The sequence below is a fragment of the Hydra viridissima genome, unplaced genomic scaffold (assembly GCF_058129835.1).
Source record: "Hydra viridissima isolate aposymbiotic clone 2 unplaced genomic scaffold, HvirCarnegie_v1 scaffold_9, whole genome shotgun sequence".
In the NCBI taxonomy this organism is placed as follows: Eukaryota; Metazoa; Cnidaria; class Hydrozoa; order Anthoathecata; family Hydridae; genus Hydra; species Hydra viridissima.
In genome coordinates this window covers 1,439,956-1,452,920 of record NW_028324308.1, presented here as the reverse complement: position 1 = coordinate 1,452,920, position 12,965 = coordinate 1,439,956, and the positions used below count along the sequence as shown (strand labels likewise).

At 26.8% G+C, this 12,965-nt stretch overlaps 1 protein-coding gene and 1 long non-coding RNA gene across 2 annotated transcripts; both read left to right on the top strand.

The window, feature by feature from the left end:
* Positions 1-2,195: 2,195 nt before the first annotated feature.
* Positions 2,196-4,159, top strand: LOC149883533 (uncharacterized). The gene is made up of 2 exons (XR_016455708.1): positions 2,196-2,536; positions 2,674-4,159. It is a non-coding gene; the product is annotated as an uncharacterized LOC149883533 (long non-coding RNA).
* Positions 4,160-5,173: 1,014 nt separating this feature from the next.
* LOC145185593 (cyclin-Y-like) lies at positions 5,174-12,789 on the top strand. The gene is made up of 7 exons (XM_090098571.1): positions 5,174-5,380; positions 5,458-5,523; positions 9,633-9,997; positions 10,783-10,897; positions 10,990-11,041; positions 12,007-12,169; positions 12,279-12,789. Exons 1-7 carry the CDS (start codon positions 5,248-5,250, stop codon positions 12,390-12,392), a joined length of 1,008 nt encoding a protein of 335 aa, XP_089954697.1. The 5' UTR covers positions 5,174-5,247; the 3' UTR covers positions 12,393-12,789.
* Positions 12,790-12,965: the final 176 nt, after the last annotated feature.

The window sequence follows — 12,965 nt, the reverse complement described above, 5'->3', positions numbered from 1 at the left end:
TTTTTACAGTTTCGATGTGCTATAAAACCTCAACATTCGAAAACAATTTATTGAAACATTTTTGAATTCTTTTATTGAAACAATTTATTGAAACATTTTTGATTCACCTTTACGGAAATTTTTTTTGAAAAAAATTTCCGTAAAGGTGAATCTCCCATTTTTGGCTTAAATCACTCGTGCTTGTTATACTTGACAAAGTTTTGGCAAGTTTTATTTTATTCAACCATCTTATTGTGTTGTGTCAAGAATTTTATCCTGAGTTAGAAAAGTTTTCTAGTAATTTTTTTGAAAAGTTTCGCCTTTTAAATTGTTTAAGAAATTCACTTAAGACTGTTACAATCTAGATGGGGGCAAGTCGGCCAAGTTTTGATTTCTTATAAGTTGTTAGTAGAAAAGAATATATTTTGCACTTAAAGATAAATCTAATAAAGCTGGTTGAAAGTAAGTACAAAGAATTGGGAAAATTAAGGATATTTTTTACTAATACGACTGTAAAAAGAAAAAAGCGACCTAAAGAAAGCAAAAAAAAATCATAACGGAAAAGAAACCGAAAACTGTGTTCAAGATTAAACCACCATATGACGTCAATAAAATCGGTTCGCACAAGCAAAGATTAGAGCAAAAATATTTTCGCAGCATGTGGTATTAGTAGTTTACCCAGTAAAAAATAAATAAAACGTTCGGTTTGATTCTAGCTTAATTTTCACAAGCTCTGGATGTGATAATATATAACAATTTAGCCCGCTAACTGTGACAATATGCCTCGATTGCTGTGTAAGGTGTCACATTTTCAAATGTGTACATTTTGCTTTGATTAACAGTTTTTCCAACAAATAACTAGTTTAATTTCCTTACATAACAATCCCAATAGTCTAACTCTATAGTCAATAATATCTTTTTATCTTTAATTATAAACGCATTTATTTGTTCAGCTGATTTCAAAATATTGCAGTAGTCTTGCATTGCAAGTATTGAAAGTTGCTCTTGCAGTGCGACGGTTTAATGTTAAAAATTGAAAGAAGCAATGAGATCACAAATGAATTTAAAATGCCCCATTTCTTCAACAGCCAAGAGAGAAAGGTTTCTTTGGAAAATATTTGCAAAAACAATTTCTTAAAATTTATATCCACGATTAGTTTGACTTCCTTGCGCAGTTGAATTTAAGGTTCTTCGTCATCATCTTTAGAAGAAGTGACAGCAGCTTCAATAGTTCTCTGAAATCCAAACTTTTAGCTGAATCGTTGAATGTCTTTTTCAATATGTGATTTTCAAAACATTTTTCACATTTCTAAAGTTATTTATCCGCGTGGAGGGCCAAAAAATATACTTTTACTCTTGAGTTCAAATTTCCTTCAGTTTGTGCTTCCATTGATTTAAACACGCAATGAAATTTAACTATTTCATTGAGCAAAACATACGCACTTAACAAGTTTTAAAATTATTTAGATTGAAAAGTTCAGAAGGATTTTTATTTGTACTTTAGCAGATAATAAAACTGTTAAAAGTTGAATTGAAACATAAAATTAGAAGATTTTTGTAAAATAAAACTTTATTTGAATTTTCTTAAAAAATATTAATTTTTTAAAAACGAAGCCATAAAAAAATCGAACTTCTTCAAGAATCGAACTTTTTTAACAAACTTTAAATTTTTGAAGAGTTTTTTTTTTTTTTTCAAAAAACGAATTTTTAAAAAAGTTCGACTTTTGCAATGGCGAAACTTGAATAAAGCTTCACAAATTTTAAAAAACAATATTTTTAAACTTTTGAACAAGTCGAACTTTTCTTAAGTCAAAAAACGGTTTTTTTCAAACATTCAAAATCGGACTTGAGAAAGGTCGATCTTCTTCAAAAGTTGAACTCATTAAAAATCCATAAAAATTCGAAACTACAAAAGCAATTTCTGCTTTTCCGACTGATTTTAACAATGACTCAGTATAAAACAATTCAATGAAAAATTGTATAACAATTATTTTGGAATATTTTTACTTAAAGATTAGTTTCAAGACAAAAAAATTGGATTGGCAAAACTGCTTTTTGGTTGTAATTACTCATTTAGCCTTTTATTTATTTATTATTATTATTTTTTTCTACTATAAAACCCACTCAGTTTGTTTGGATTTATAATCCTTGTGTAAATGTCAGCGAATGTTTGATTTAAAATCTACCAACGTGTTTTTACTCGTTTATGTTTTGTTAAAAGTGATTTTCATCAACTGAGTAACAGCAGAAAAAGGTTAGATACGGAGGGCGTTAAGCAACAATCTAGTTAACCCACACATTTTTTTGAAAAATAAGTAAAGCTGTTGGATAAACTAGTATTTTACTAAAAGCAAAATTTTAAATTTCCGATTTACACTGCCTTTTAGCGTATGAAATATTACCATATAAATTTTTGAAAAATTTTTGGTTGAGCCATTTTTATTAAATGCCGAATTAGCATTTAACGAGAATGCCTTAAACAAAAATTTCCTTCTATTGCGTTTAATAGTCTCTCACTTTTTGCGGGGCAAAAAAAAGTTCCCTATTCTCATAGAAGGTGAGTTTTTTAATTTTCTTTACTTATATTTATTGGTATTTTACTTATATTTATTGGTATTTTAGATGGATTTTTTAAAAAAAATTATTACTCGTTTCTAACCGAAAAATCTACTGCGCTTCTTTTCTTTTATGTAGATTACTTTAGTAATCCTAATTTTGCTGATAGAAGTGTTAAAAACACGTTATTTTTCAAGAAGTCTTGTTGGTTAAACAATCGTCGCAAAATATGTATATAAGAATGGAATCCAGATATTTTTTAGGGAACTTCATCTTGTCGAATTGGCATGAAGAAAAAACTAAGATGTATTAGAATCTTCTGATTTGTCTGATGATGAAAATTAATCGTTTCCAGAATCAGGTAGTGATGAAAGTTAATATCTACCCTCTGATACACTCGGGCACTTTTAAAATAATGCAACAACTCTTTCCTCTTAATTATTTAACCAGGATGGTCAGAGTGAAAAGAAATTTATATCTGACCCAGCGGAACATTGTTCTTATGAAAAAAAACACCTCATGTAACAACTACATGAAATCAAACCGAATCAAAATTAATAATGGACCACATTAACTCATTTCTAAGATATGTTTCGTATTACTGTCGAAACCAAACCAATTCCAAATTTTTAAGCCCTGAACTAAATCACTTCTTCATATATGAATAGTATTAAAAAAACGCATCCTTTCCCTCAAGTACCTATTGGCATATTATACTACAAGCAATAAATTTATTTCTACAATCTTAGCAATGATGTTGCTAGTTTGTGTGGAGGACAAAATTACAGTATTGAGCTAATCTTATTCTGTTGCTCATCCTCTTAAACCATTCATCCCTAGAGGTTGTAACTCTTCGGCTTCTTTTAACAAGACACAATTTTCTTCCTAACAACTCTGAAACTGGGGACGTGGAATCAGCATTAAAAGTGACAGAACAAATAGAAATGGTGGTTTAGCTGAAGAAAAAATTTTTTGTCTGAAGTATCATGAAGTAAAATTAAATGAATGAGAACTTACCACATTATGAATGAAGGGGAAATTTTATGGAATCGAAGCACAAGAAGTCAACATTGACGAAAGCCAATTTTTTGAGAAGTCGAAGTACCATTGGCCTAATGGAAAACTGTTATTTATAGAAAAATTAAATACCATTAAGGTATTAAGAAACTGGTCCCTACGGATACAATTTTTATTGGTAAATACTTTAGATTTGGAAGATGATTTTAATGAATTTTCTTAAAATATTAATATAGAAGGAAATGAAAATGTAAAATGAAAAATTTGTGAACCTTTTCCACATCATTTTTTAAATACTGGAATAGTGTATTTATTTTTTATTCTAATCAAATCATTTTATTTGAACTTTTTCATTATATTTGTTCTTTGATTTGAAGACTTTAAATTTTAACTAAATTTTTATCAAAACTTTAAAAAATTTTAAAAATTGATATTTATAAGGGCTAATTTGTATCCAGACTTCCATTTTTATTTGTTTATATAGTGTTAACACATAATCAAAAACGAGTCCAGCAACAATTTTATTTATTTAACATGTTAAAAAATGAGTTTGTTGGGACTTGAACCTGTAAACATGTTTTATTAGGTCACTGTTCTATGATGCAAATGCAAATTTTTTATTTTTTGTATAGCGCTAAGCATCAACGACAATTATCTCGAAACAATGATTTTAAGCAACAATGTGGATTAATCACATAGTTCCATACAATCATCCACAAATCCTTTCTGGGATTTTACCTAAAACGAAACTAAGATTGGTTAATTTTTGGAAAAAAGATATAAAAACACATCTTCCATCATCTGCAGATGGCTATATGAATACACGATTTGAATATATATTTACGGTTCCGAACAACCAAACTTTAGCAATTCCCGATTGCAGAATAATATTAATAATACATAATGGAATCACAATTGGAAAAAAAAAATTAAATTAAAAAACTTATATACCCAACTAGAAGTTTCAGATAAAAAATCAAGAACTTTTCAGTTTTTAAAAGATACACGTAGTATCTTTGGTAATGTAAAAAACTTTTGTAACAAGTTGGTCTTTCACGGAGTAAATGAAGTGCGTGTTACAGTACATGACTAAGTTCGATGTCAGATATCAGAAGTAAAACAATATATATTTTTGCAGATGTGTACTGTTCTCAGGCAGATCATGCTCTTTCAGGGAATAAAAAATCTAAGTGTCAATTTAATAGTAATAAAGCTTCAGTATTAAAAGTTGTATACTTCACTTACACTTAAAATACTTGAATAAGTTGAGGTAAATGTAATAATTAAATTAACCTCTCTGTCCCACTTACTCTAAATTATTTGTCCTTTAACTTTAAACAAGTAAAATTATTATTACTATTACATGTAGGAGTAGCAGTAATAGTAATAATAATAATAGTAATAATAATAAAAAAAAAAAATAATAATAATAATAATAGTTATATTATTATTATTATAATAATAATGATAATAATAATATTATTATTATTATTTTTATTATTATTATTATTATTATTATTATTATTATTATTATTATTATTATTATTATTATTATTATTATTATTATATAAAATATGTCTTATTTAATAGAATGTACCTTGTTATACATATGTTATATATGTTTAGAATAAAGTTTCATTGTATATATTTACAATCAAAATTAGTAAAATGTGTGAGAGAGTTAAAAGATAAGTCATGGGAAATATTTGTTGTGCAGATACTTCTGCTGATTTGAATGAAAAATCAGGTACTCAAGCAGAGCAGCATCCACTCCAAGGAAAGAATGGAGAAAATGTGGAGCTACCACACATCAGTGAAAGAGAGTTAGGTAATTACAATTTATTTCTAGCAAAGATTATATGAGGTTATGAATAATAATGGTAATAATAGCACATTTATTTTTAGAACTTGGTAATAAAGAAGAAACCTTATTTTTGAATCGCTCAACAGTACGTTCAGGAAAACGAAATGGTATGCTTTTTTAAGAATTATATTGAATCTGTGTTGGTAAAAAAAAATTTTTGCTTAGTAAAAATATTTTATTCTTGTGATAAATTTTACAAGAGTGATTATTTAATTCCATTTAAAAATTTGGAAGGTTAGTTTAAATTTATGTGTATAACATATATATATATATATATATATATATATATATATATATATATATATATATATATATATATATATATATATATATATATATATATATATATATATATATATATATATATATATATATAATTTTTAATTTGAACACTTTCAACACAGCAATTTTTGTTGAAAATTTCTTTTTATTATCAAAATATACATTTTCATGACAAAACAAGTTTATTTAATGCTGTGTGATGAGCATATGTTTCAACAAAAACATTTTAACTTTTCTTTAAAGTAGTTTTAAGTAGATGAACTGATTTAAAAATGGTGGTGTTATCTTTAGGAAATAATAAACTTTTAGGAATAGTACTTTACAGCATTTAATTTATAACCAAAATCTAATCATTAGTATGCTTAAGGAAGAAATAATTTTAAAACATAATTTTAAAAATAATTAAAATAAAAATAATTAAAATAATAAAAAAATAAAATAATTTTAAAAATAAGATATTTAAATTAAAGGCACAAGAAATTTATGCTCATGAAACGTGTTTAAAATGGGCAATGAGTTATAAATTTCTTTTCCTTTCATTATAAGTTAGCCTTGGCTATCAGGTTATTACTTCTGATTTTTTTTGTTTGAGCCAATGATTTGGTACCAAGCGAAGTAGACAAATTTTTATCTATTTTGTCTTTTCTTCTTTTTAAAATTGTGGGGGATGTATTATTTTTGCTCTAAGTGCTGTCTTTTAAAAGTGCACCATGAAAATTTGTTCCTTTTTGTATTGAGGCTGTAAAATCTAACAGTTACATTTAAAATCTATGAATTCAAAGAGAAATTTTATATATTTTTAAGATTTTAAGTATTTTAGTAATTTTACAATGAAATGGGAGAAAGAGAGGATATACATCAGAAGCCTTTGATTTTTTAGGCTACTCAAAATTTAGAAAACAATTTTCTATAGCCAATCACTTTCTTTTTAAGATGTGCAATTAAAACCAACATTAATCAGTTAAAAAAATGAGCAGCCCCATAGGCTATTCCAGTTCTCCCCTTTCCCAGCTCTCCCCACCCTCCAATACATAAAAGTTTATTTCTTTATATAAATTTTCATCTAAGCTTCATTTAAATTCTTTTAAAGTCTTTGTTTGGAATTTTGATGTCCTACAGAATTAACATTTGGTAGTAGATGAATAAGAAGTTAAAGAATCAGTAACTTAAATTAATTAAAATAATTAAATTGATTAAATAATTAAAAACTTTGTAGCTAAGATAACTAACTCTCTGTAATCATCAACTGGTACTATTCTGTGCTTTTCAATCAATTTAAATAAAAATTTTGAAGCTGAACCTTCTTTGTTTGAAGCTGAATCTTTTTTGTTTAAGAATTATTTTAGGTATATCAACTATATATGACTTTTGTAAGTTGAAAAAACTTTCGAAGGCATGAGCTTTTGGATGACTGTTCATAAAACTCCAATTAATTGATCTTAGCTGCAATTTCACTCAATTTTTCAAGCTTGCCCAAAATTTTTTGGATGAAATAGCATATTTGCTGGATTCATATTTTTTAGGACAAAATCAATGCCATTTTGTTGGTACCATTTGATTAATCTTCTTGAGTAAAGGCAAGATGTAAGATCAGACCAGAAAATGGATGAATCATCATGCTTTTAGATCTTAGGCATATTTGAATTTTTTATAACATTTTTTTTCGTAAACTTCAGAGTTTATGTTTTTATTTGTGAAAAATGGCTGAGTTTTGAAACCACACAAACAGATGGCTTACCAAACCATAACTTTTTGCCAAATTTTGTGGTTTTAATTGCTTTTAGCAAAATGTCAGGCTTTGTGCCTTTCAGGATAGTATAAAATTACTGGCCTGGGAGTATCAAACAGACAAGTTTGCAATAGTTTTCATCCATTATAGTGTACTTTTGATTTCCTTGAAGGTATATTTCTAGTTTTTAACTGCCTTTTTGGCCTTTGCTGAATTGCTGTCGGGACTTTCCGGGGAGTTTTTGCTTCCTATATGTCTTGTAGCCATATCTCTTTTTGACTTCTTCAGTTGTTGAGTTAGAAAGTTTTCTTTTTGATATCCCAAATGAAATACTGTGAATTTGCACCAATTCCCCTGATTACTTTTTGATTAAGTTTTAAACTTGAAAGACCTCTTTCTCGGTTTCTCAGCTTTCTTTCCAATCAACAACTTTTACTCCACAACTTGATAATACAGCTGACAGTTTTCCTTTGAATTTCATACTTTTTTGTTAGTGAATTAACTGGAAAATTATGATTTTTAAACCATTTGTCCAAAATTAACTTTCTCAATTTTACTTGCAAATATATTTTCTTTGTTTACAATCAACTTTTTTAAAACTACTGTTATATTATTTGAAAGGGAGATAAATTTGCTTTAATCAAGAAGTAAAACTCCTAAGGAATAAAAAAATTGGTACTTCTTGGTATGTAATTGGATGATGCCATACAATGTATGGCATTATCCAATTACATACCAAGAAGTACCAATTACATACCAAGAAGTACCAATTTTTGGCACGATGCTAAACAATTTATGGATGTTAAAATGGGGTAAATCATGGAAATAAAAATAATTATTAATTTTCTTACTAATACCAATAATACTTAAGTCCAAAAAAAAGAGAGTCCACTTTTGAACAAGACTTAGGCATTTTTCCAATAGTCTCAAATTTAGTTCAAACTTGCGTCTCAAAAGCTCACAATCTTTGTAATGCCCAAAAAAATCTTTACATTTGTCTATGAAAAATGGTGCTAACACTCTTTAAAGTCTTTTTTAGGCCACACATCAAATTTGCATAACAAAATTTGGTCACCTCATCTTAATGGAGAAATTAACCTTTTTGAATCTGTACAAAGAAAAGCAACAAAGTGGGTTCCAACTCTCAGAAGGCTAAGTTATTCAGAAAGACTTAAAAAGCTAAACCTAACAACAAAATACAATGAGTTAAAAGATTTTGTCCGAGACATAAATTTTTATTTAATGAAGTAGCAAAATATTGGAAACGACTAATAAAACTGTTAACGAAATTATTTACTTTTTTTGAATTTTTTTAAAGATATGATTTTCTAATAACAATTTTTTTATGAAAGTGGTTTGATTTTTAATCAAGTTTTGTGTGTGTAATTATATTGGATAGTAATTAGTTACAACAATAAATCTAATCCTGTCTATAAATATAATATAGGTTACATTTAATAGAAAAAATACTTTTTATATAGAACTTATTCTTAGCACTATCTTTATTTTGAAAGAGAGTACTCAACATCCTCTATAAGTAGCACAACTCATACAATTAATCTTAATGGAGACTAATACAAAGGGGGAAAAAAATTTCAGATACATTTAGTTGTGTCGCAAGTATTGTGTCATAATTATGTTATGTCCTAATTTCTATTACATATATGAAAGATTGTGTTTTATTAGTTGTAGATCATTTATAACATTTGTATTCATAACTCATATTGATCAGCAAATGATTAGTCTTGCTCATTGACAATCATTAACATCATTAACATCATTTAATATCATTTAGCATCATTTAACAATCATTTATAATCTTTAGCAGCAAGTGCAAAAATTAATACTTTATCTGCCATTAATCAGATAATGACTGAGGAATCAGATAACCCTGCTCTTTGCAGTTGCAGATCTGTCTGCTACATCACAATCATAATCTGCAATGAGTTATTCAGATATAAGAAATCCTAAATCATTGTTTATAATAACTTGAATTAATTTCTGTATATTTTAGACATGAAAAACAGTTTCTTACCAAGTTTCTAAACTATAAGCAGTATTTTTTCTAAACTAGAATTCTAAAACTTAAGCAGTGATTTCTTACCAAGAATTTTAAACAATAAGCAGTAATTGAAAGCTGTAAGCTGTAATTGAAAACTATATAAGATTAGAAGCTCAAATTTAACATCTTTTGTTAATTTTTAGGTAACACTGATAGAAAGGCACGATGCCATACAATGTATTCACCAGACAAAACTAAAAACCCTGCTATTACAATAAAGAAATCAAATTCTTGCTCAACAATATTTATTGATGATAACACTGCTAGTCAGCCAAACTTGAGACTGATGCTCAAGTGTGTTTCACTGGCAATTTATTACCATATAAAGAATCGAGAAGGAGATGCACATTTAATGGATATTTTTGATGAAAAACTTCATCCGCTATCAAAAGACCCTGTTCCTAATAATTATAATACACTAAATCCTGAACATAAGCATGTTTATAGATTTTTAAAGACATTATTTAGCGCTGCTCAGTTAACTGCAGAATGTGCAATCATTACTCTGGTAATTTTTTACTGTTTTGGGGGGTTTTTTTATTTGGTTTATTTGCATCATTTATCAAAAATATTTATATTTGAAAAAATTGAAATAAGTGAATATGGCTGATGTATGCTTAAAGTACATAAATAATATTAACAAAAACATTTGTAATTGTAATACTTTTTAAATTTTTTTGTGAGTGCTTTATTTTGTATGTTTATTATTGTTATTATTATTATTATTATTATTATTATTATTATTATTATCATTATTATTATTATTATTATTATTATTATTATTATTATTATTATTTTTATTATTACTATTATTTTTATTATTATTATTATTATTATTATTATTATTATTATTATTATTATTATTATTATTTTTATTATTACTATTATTTTTATTATTATTATTATTATTATTATTATTATTATTATTATTATTATTATTATTATTATTATTATTTTATTTTTTTTTTTTTATTATTATTATTATTATCATTATTATTATTATTATTATTATTATTATTATTATTATTATTATTATTATTATTATTATTATTATTATTATTATTAATATTATTATTACTGTTTTTTGATATGTTTAATATGAGTTTTAATATCAGTACAAGTACAATAGTTGCCTAAATTAAAAATCAATATGGCTATTTCTATCTAATAGTTTGCTTAGAAATTTTTTCCATTTTTTATCTTAAGGCAAAAAGAGATGGTTTTTACATAACAAGATTTAAAAGTAAAGGGAAGCCAACACATGCAGAGTATTATAGTTTTTATTTTTTATAGATCTATTTAGAAAGGTTGATAACTTATGCTGAAATTGATCTGCACCCATCTAACTGGAAGCGTATTGTTCTAGGAGCTGTTTTACTTGCCTCGAAAGTCTGGGATGATCAAGCAGGTTTAAAACATATATCTTTTATTTTTATTTAACCTTTTTACAAAATTTCGATTTTTAACTTTTGTCTATAAACAGATTTTTTTATTTATTAGTTTGGAATGTTGATTACTGTCAGATATTGAGAGACATAGCTGTTGAAGACATGTGAGTTATTCCTTGTTTAATGTAAAAAACTTTATTATTGGGTTTTGCGGTTTTTCTTAGAAAATGTTGCTTAGAAATGAAGATTGTTGAAAAAAAGTTTACTTTGGGTAGTTCTGTGTCTATTGAACCTGGTTGTCACCATGTAACTCAAAGTTTGTTGATTTTTTTAACTCTTAGAAAACTTACTAAGATTAAGTAACCCTGAAAATTTAAGTATCCACCTCAAAACCAATCTGAAAGTTGATAAATGTAATTTACCCCACATTACTCTTGTAACTCCCCAGAACTGTACGTTTTAAGAATAACTTTATAGGTAGACAAGATTGCTTCTTGGAAAATCCTTATAATTCAAAATATAATAACATAAAACAATAAAATTGCATCAAAGTTGAAATAATTTTTTCTTGCTATTTTTTAAAAGTAAAATGAAAAAATGCTTTGTGACAAAATGAAAATTTACATTATAATTTTCAATATATATGCTGAGACATATTTTATAGTTGTTTAAAAGCATTACTTGCTTAAATCAATTTATAATCATATGTGTTAAATTGCAATTATTTTTTGTTTTAAAGGGTTTTACATTTATGGAATGATAATTAATTTGTCATGCTACCGGCGCCATATTTGTCATGTTACCGGCGCCATATTTCCTGTATCATAAATGGTCTAGTTGTCTATGTATTTTGAAGTTGTCCATAAGAGATTTTTTTTTTTATATTCTTAATCAGTTTTGTGAATTTCTCACCTTTAAATACATCACGACACCAAGTTTCAGCTAAAAGCAACATTATTGAAGTTATTCTCATTTTAAAATCCCCCAAGCTAGTTGGCTAAGCGGCCCAGGGTGTGTTGTTCCAAAACTTAACCAGCCATATTAAAGATTTTTATCAATATCAACGAGTGTACAGTTCAAGAGTATGGCATTTTTTCATTTTTTTTTTTTTTTCTTTTTTTCTCTTTAGGAACGAATTGGAGCGTGTGTTTTTGGAAATGTTGCAATATAACATAAACGTCCCTTCTAGTATATATGCAAAGTTTTATTTTGATTTACGTGCACTTGCAGAGCAGAATAATTTTCAATTACCTATGCAGCAATTAGACCCAAAGAGGGCTAAAAAGTTAGAGGTATTAACCGACAGAAGATCTATCGATTATTCTGTTCGACGTTTAATTGACGCTCAATAGATTTATTTGCCTACACTTGTATCTCAGTTTATAAACTTTCTTTTTTCAGGCAATATCCAGGTTATGCGACGAGAACAAGTTTCCAACCACAAGGCGAGTGTATCGTTCTAACAGTGTAGACGACATGAAATCTAAACGTAGAAGTATGGCTGTTCTCTCGTAGCGCTCTTTTGTCGAAACGTTGTCCTCTTGAAGATTATTTACTCGAAAAAATTGCTGTTCTCTCGTAGCTTCAATTATTAGCATTTTTAAAAATCAGTTGTTTTTTTTATAACATCAGAATTTTTTTAGTGTAGATATATCTGGTGTTGATCCTTTAATTTGTTACAGGTATTGATTGCCATTTTATGCTTAGTATATTCGTCCTGATAAAAAATTCCAATTGCTTTTCTTTTTTTTGTGTAAATACCTCTTCGCTATTACATAAGTTTTTATAAAAAATATATTTTTTATGTACGATACGTATAGTTGTACGGATATGTAATATGCAGCTAGTGTTACGGTCAGTGACACATTTATAGTTTCTAGTTAATATTATTTAATTATAATTGCTTTTTTAATTTATTTTTTTTTTTTTTTCTCACTTCCTCATTTTCATTTGATAATTTGTTTTTTACTTTAATCGAATATTCGTTTTAACACAACCCATTAAGAATGTTATTTCTTGCGTAGTTTTCAACACAACCCATTGAGTATGTTATTTCTTGTGTAGTTTTCAACACAACCCATTGAGTAT

What these genes read in the sequence shown, in the direction of transcription:
- LOC145185593 (XM_090098571.1), top strand. Translation starts at nt 5,248, where the DNA reads ATGGGAAATATTTGTTGTGCAGATACTTCTGCTGATTTGAATGAAAAA. An exon ending in ACGTTCAGGAAAACGAAATG is followed by an intron (nt 5,524 to 9,632) that starts GTATGCTTTTTT and finishes GTTAATTTTTAG; the next exon opens with GTAACACTGATAGAAAGGCA. An exon ending in GACATAGCTGTTGAAGACAT is followed by an intron (nt 11,042 to 12,006) that starts GTGAGTTATTCC and finishes TTTTCTCTTTAG; the next exon opens with GAACGAATTGGAGCGTGTGT.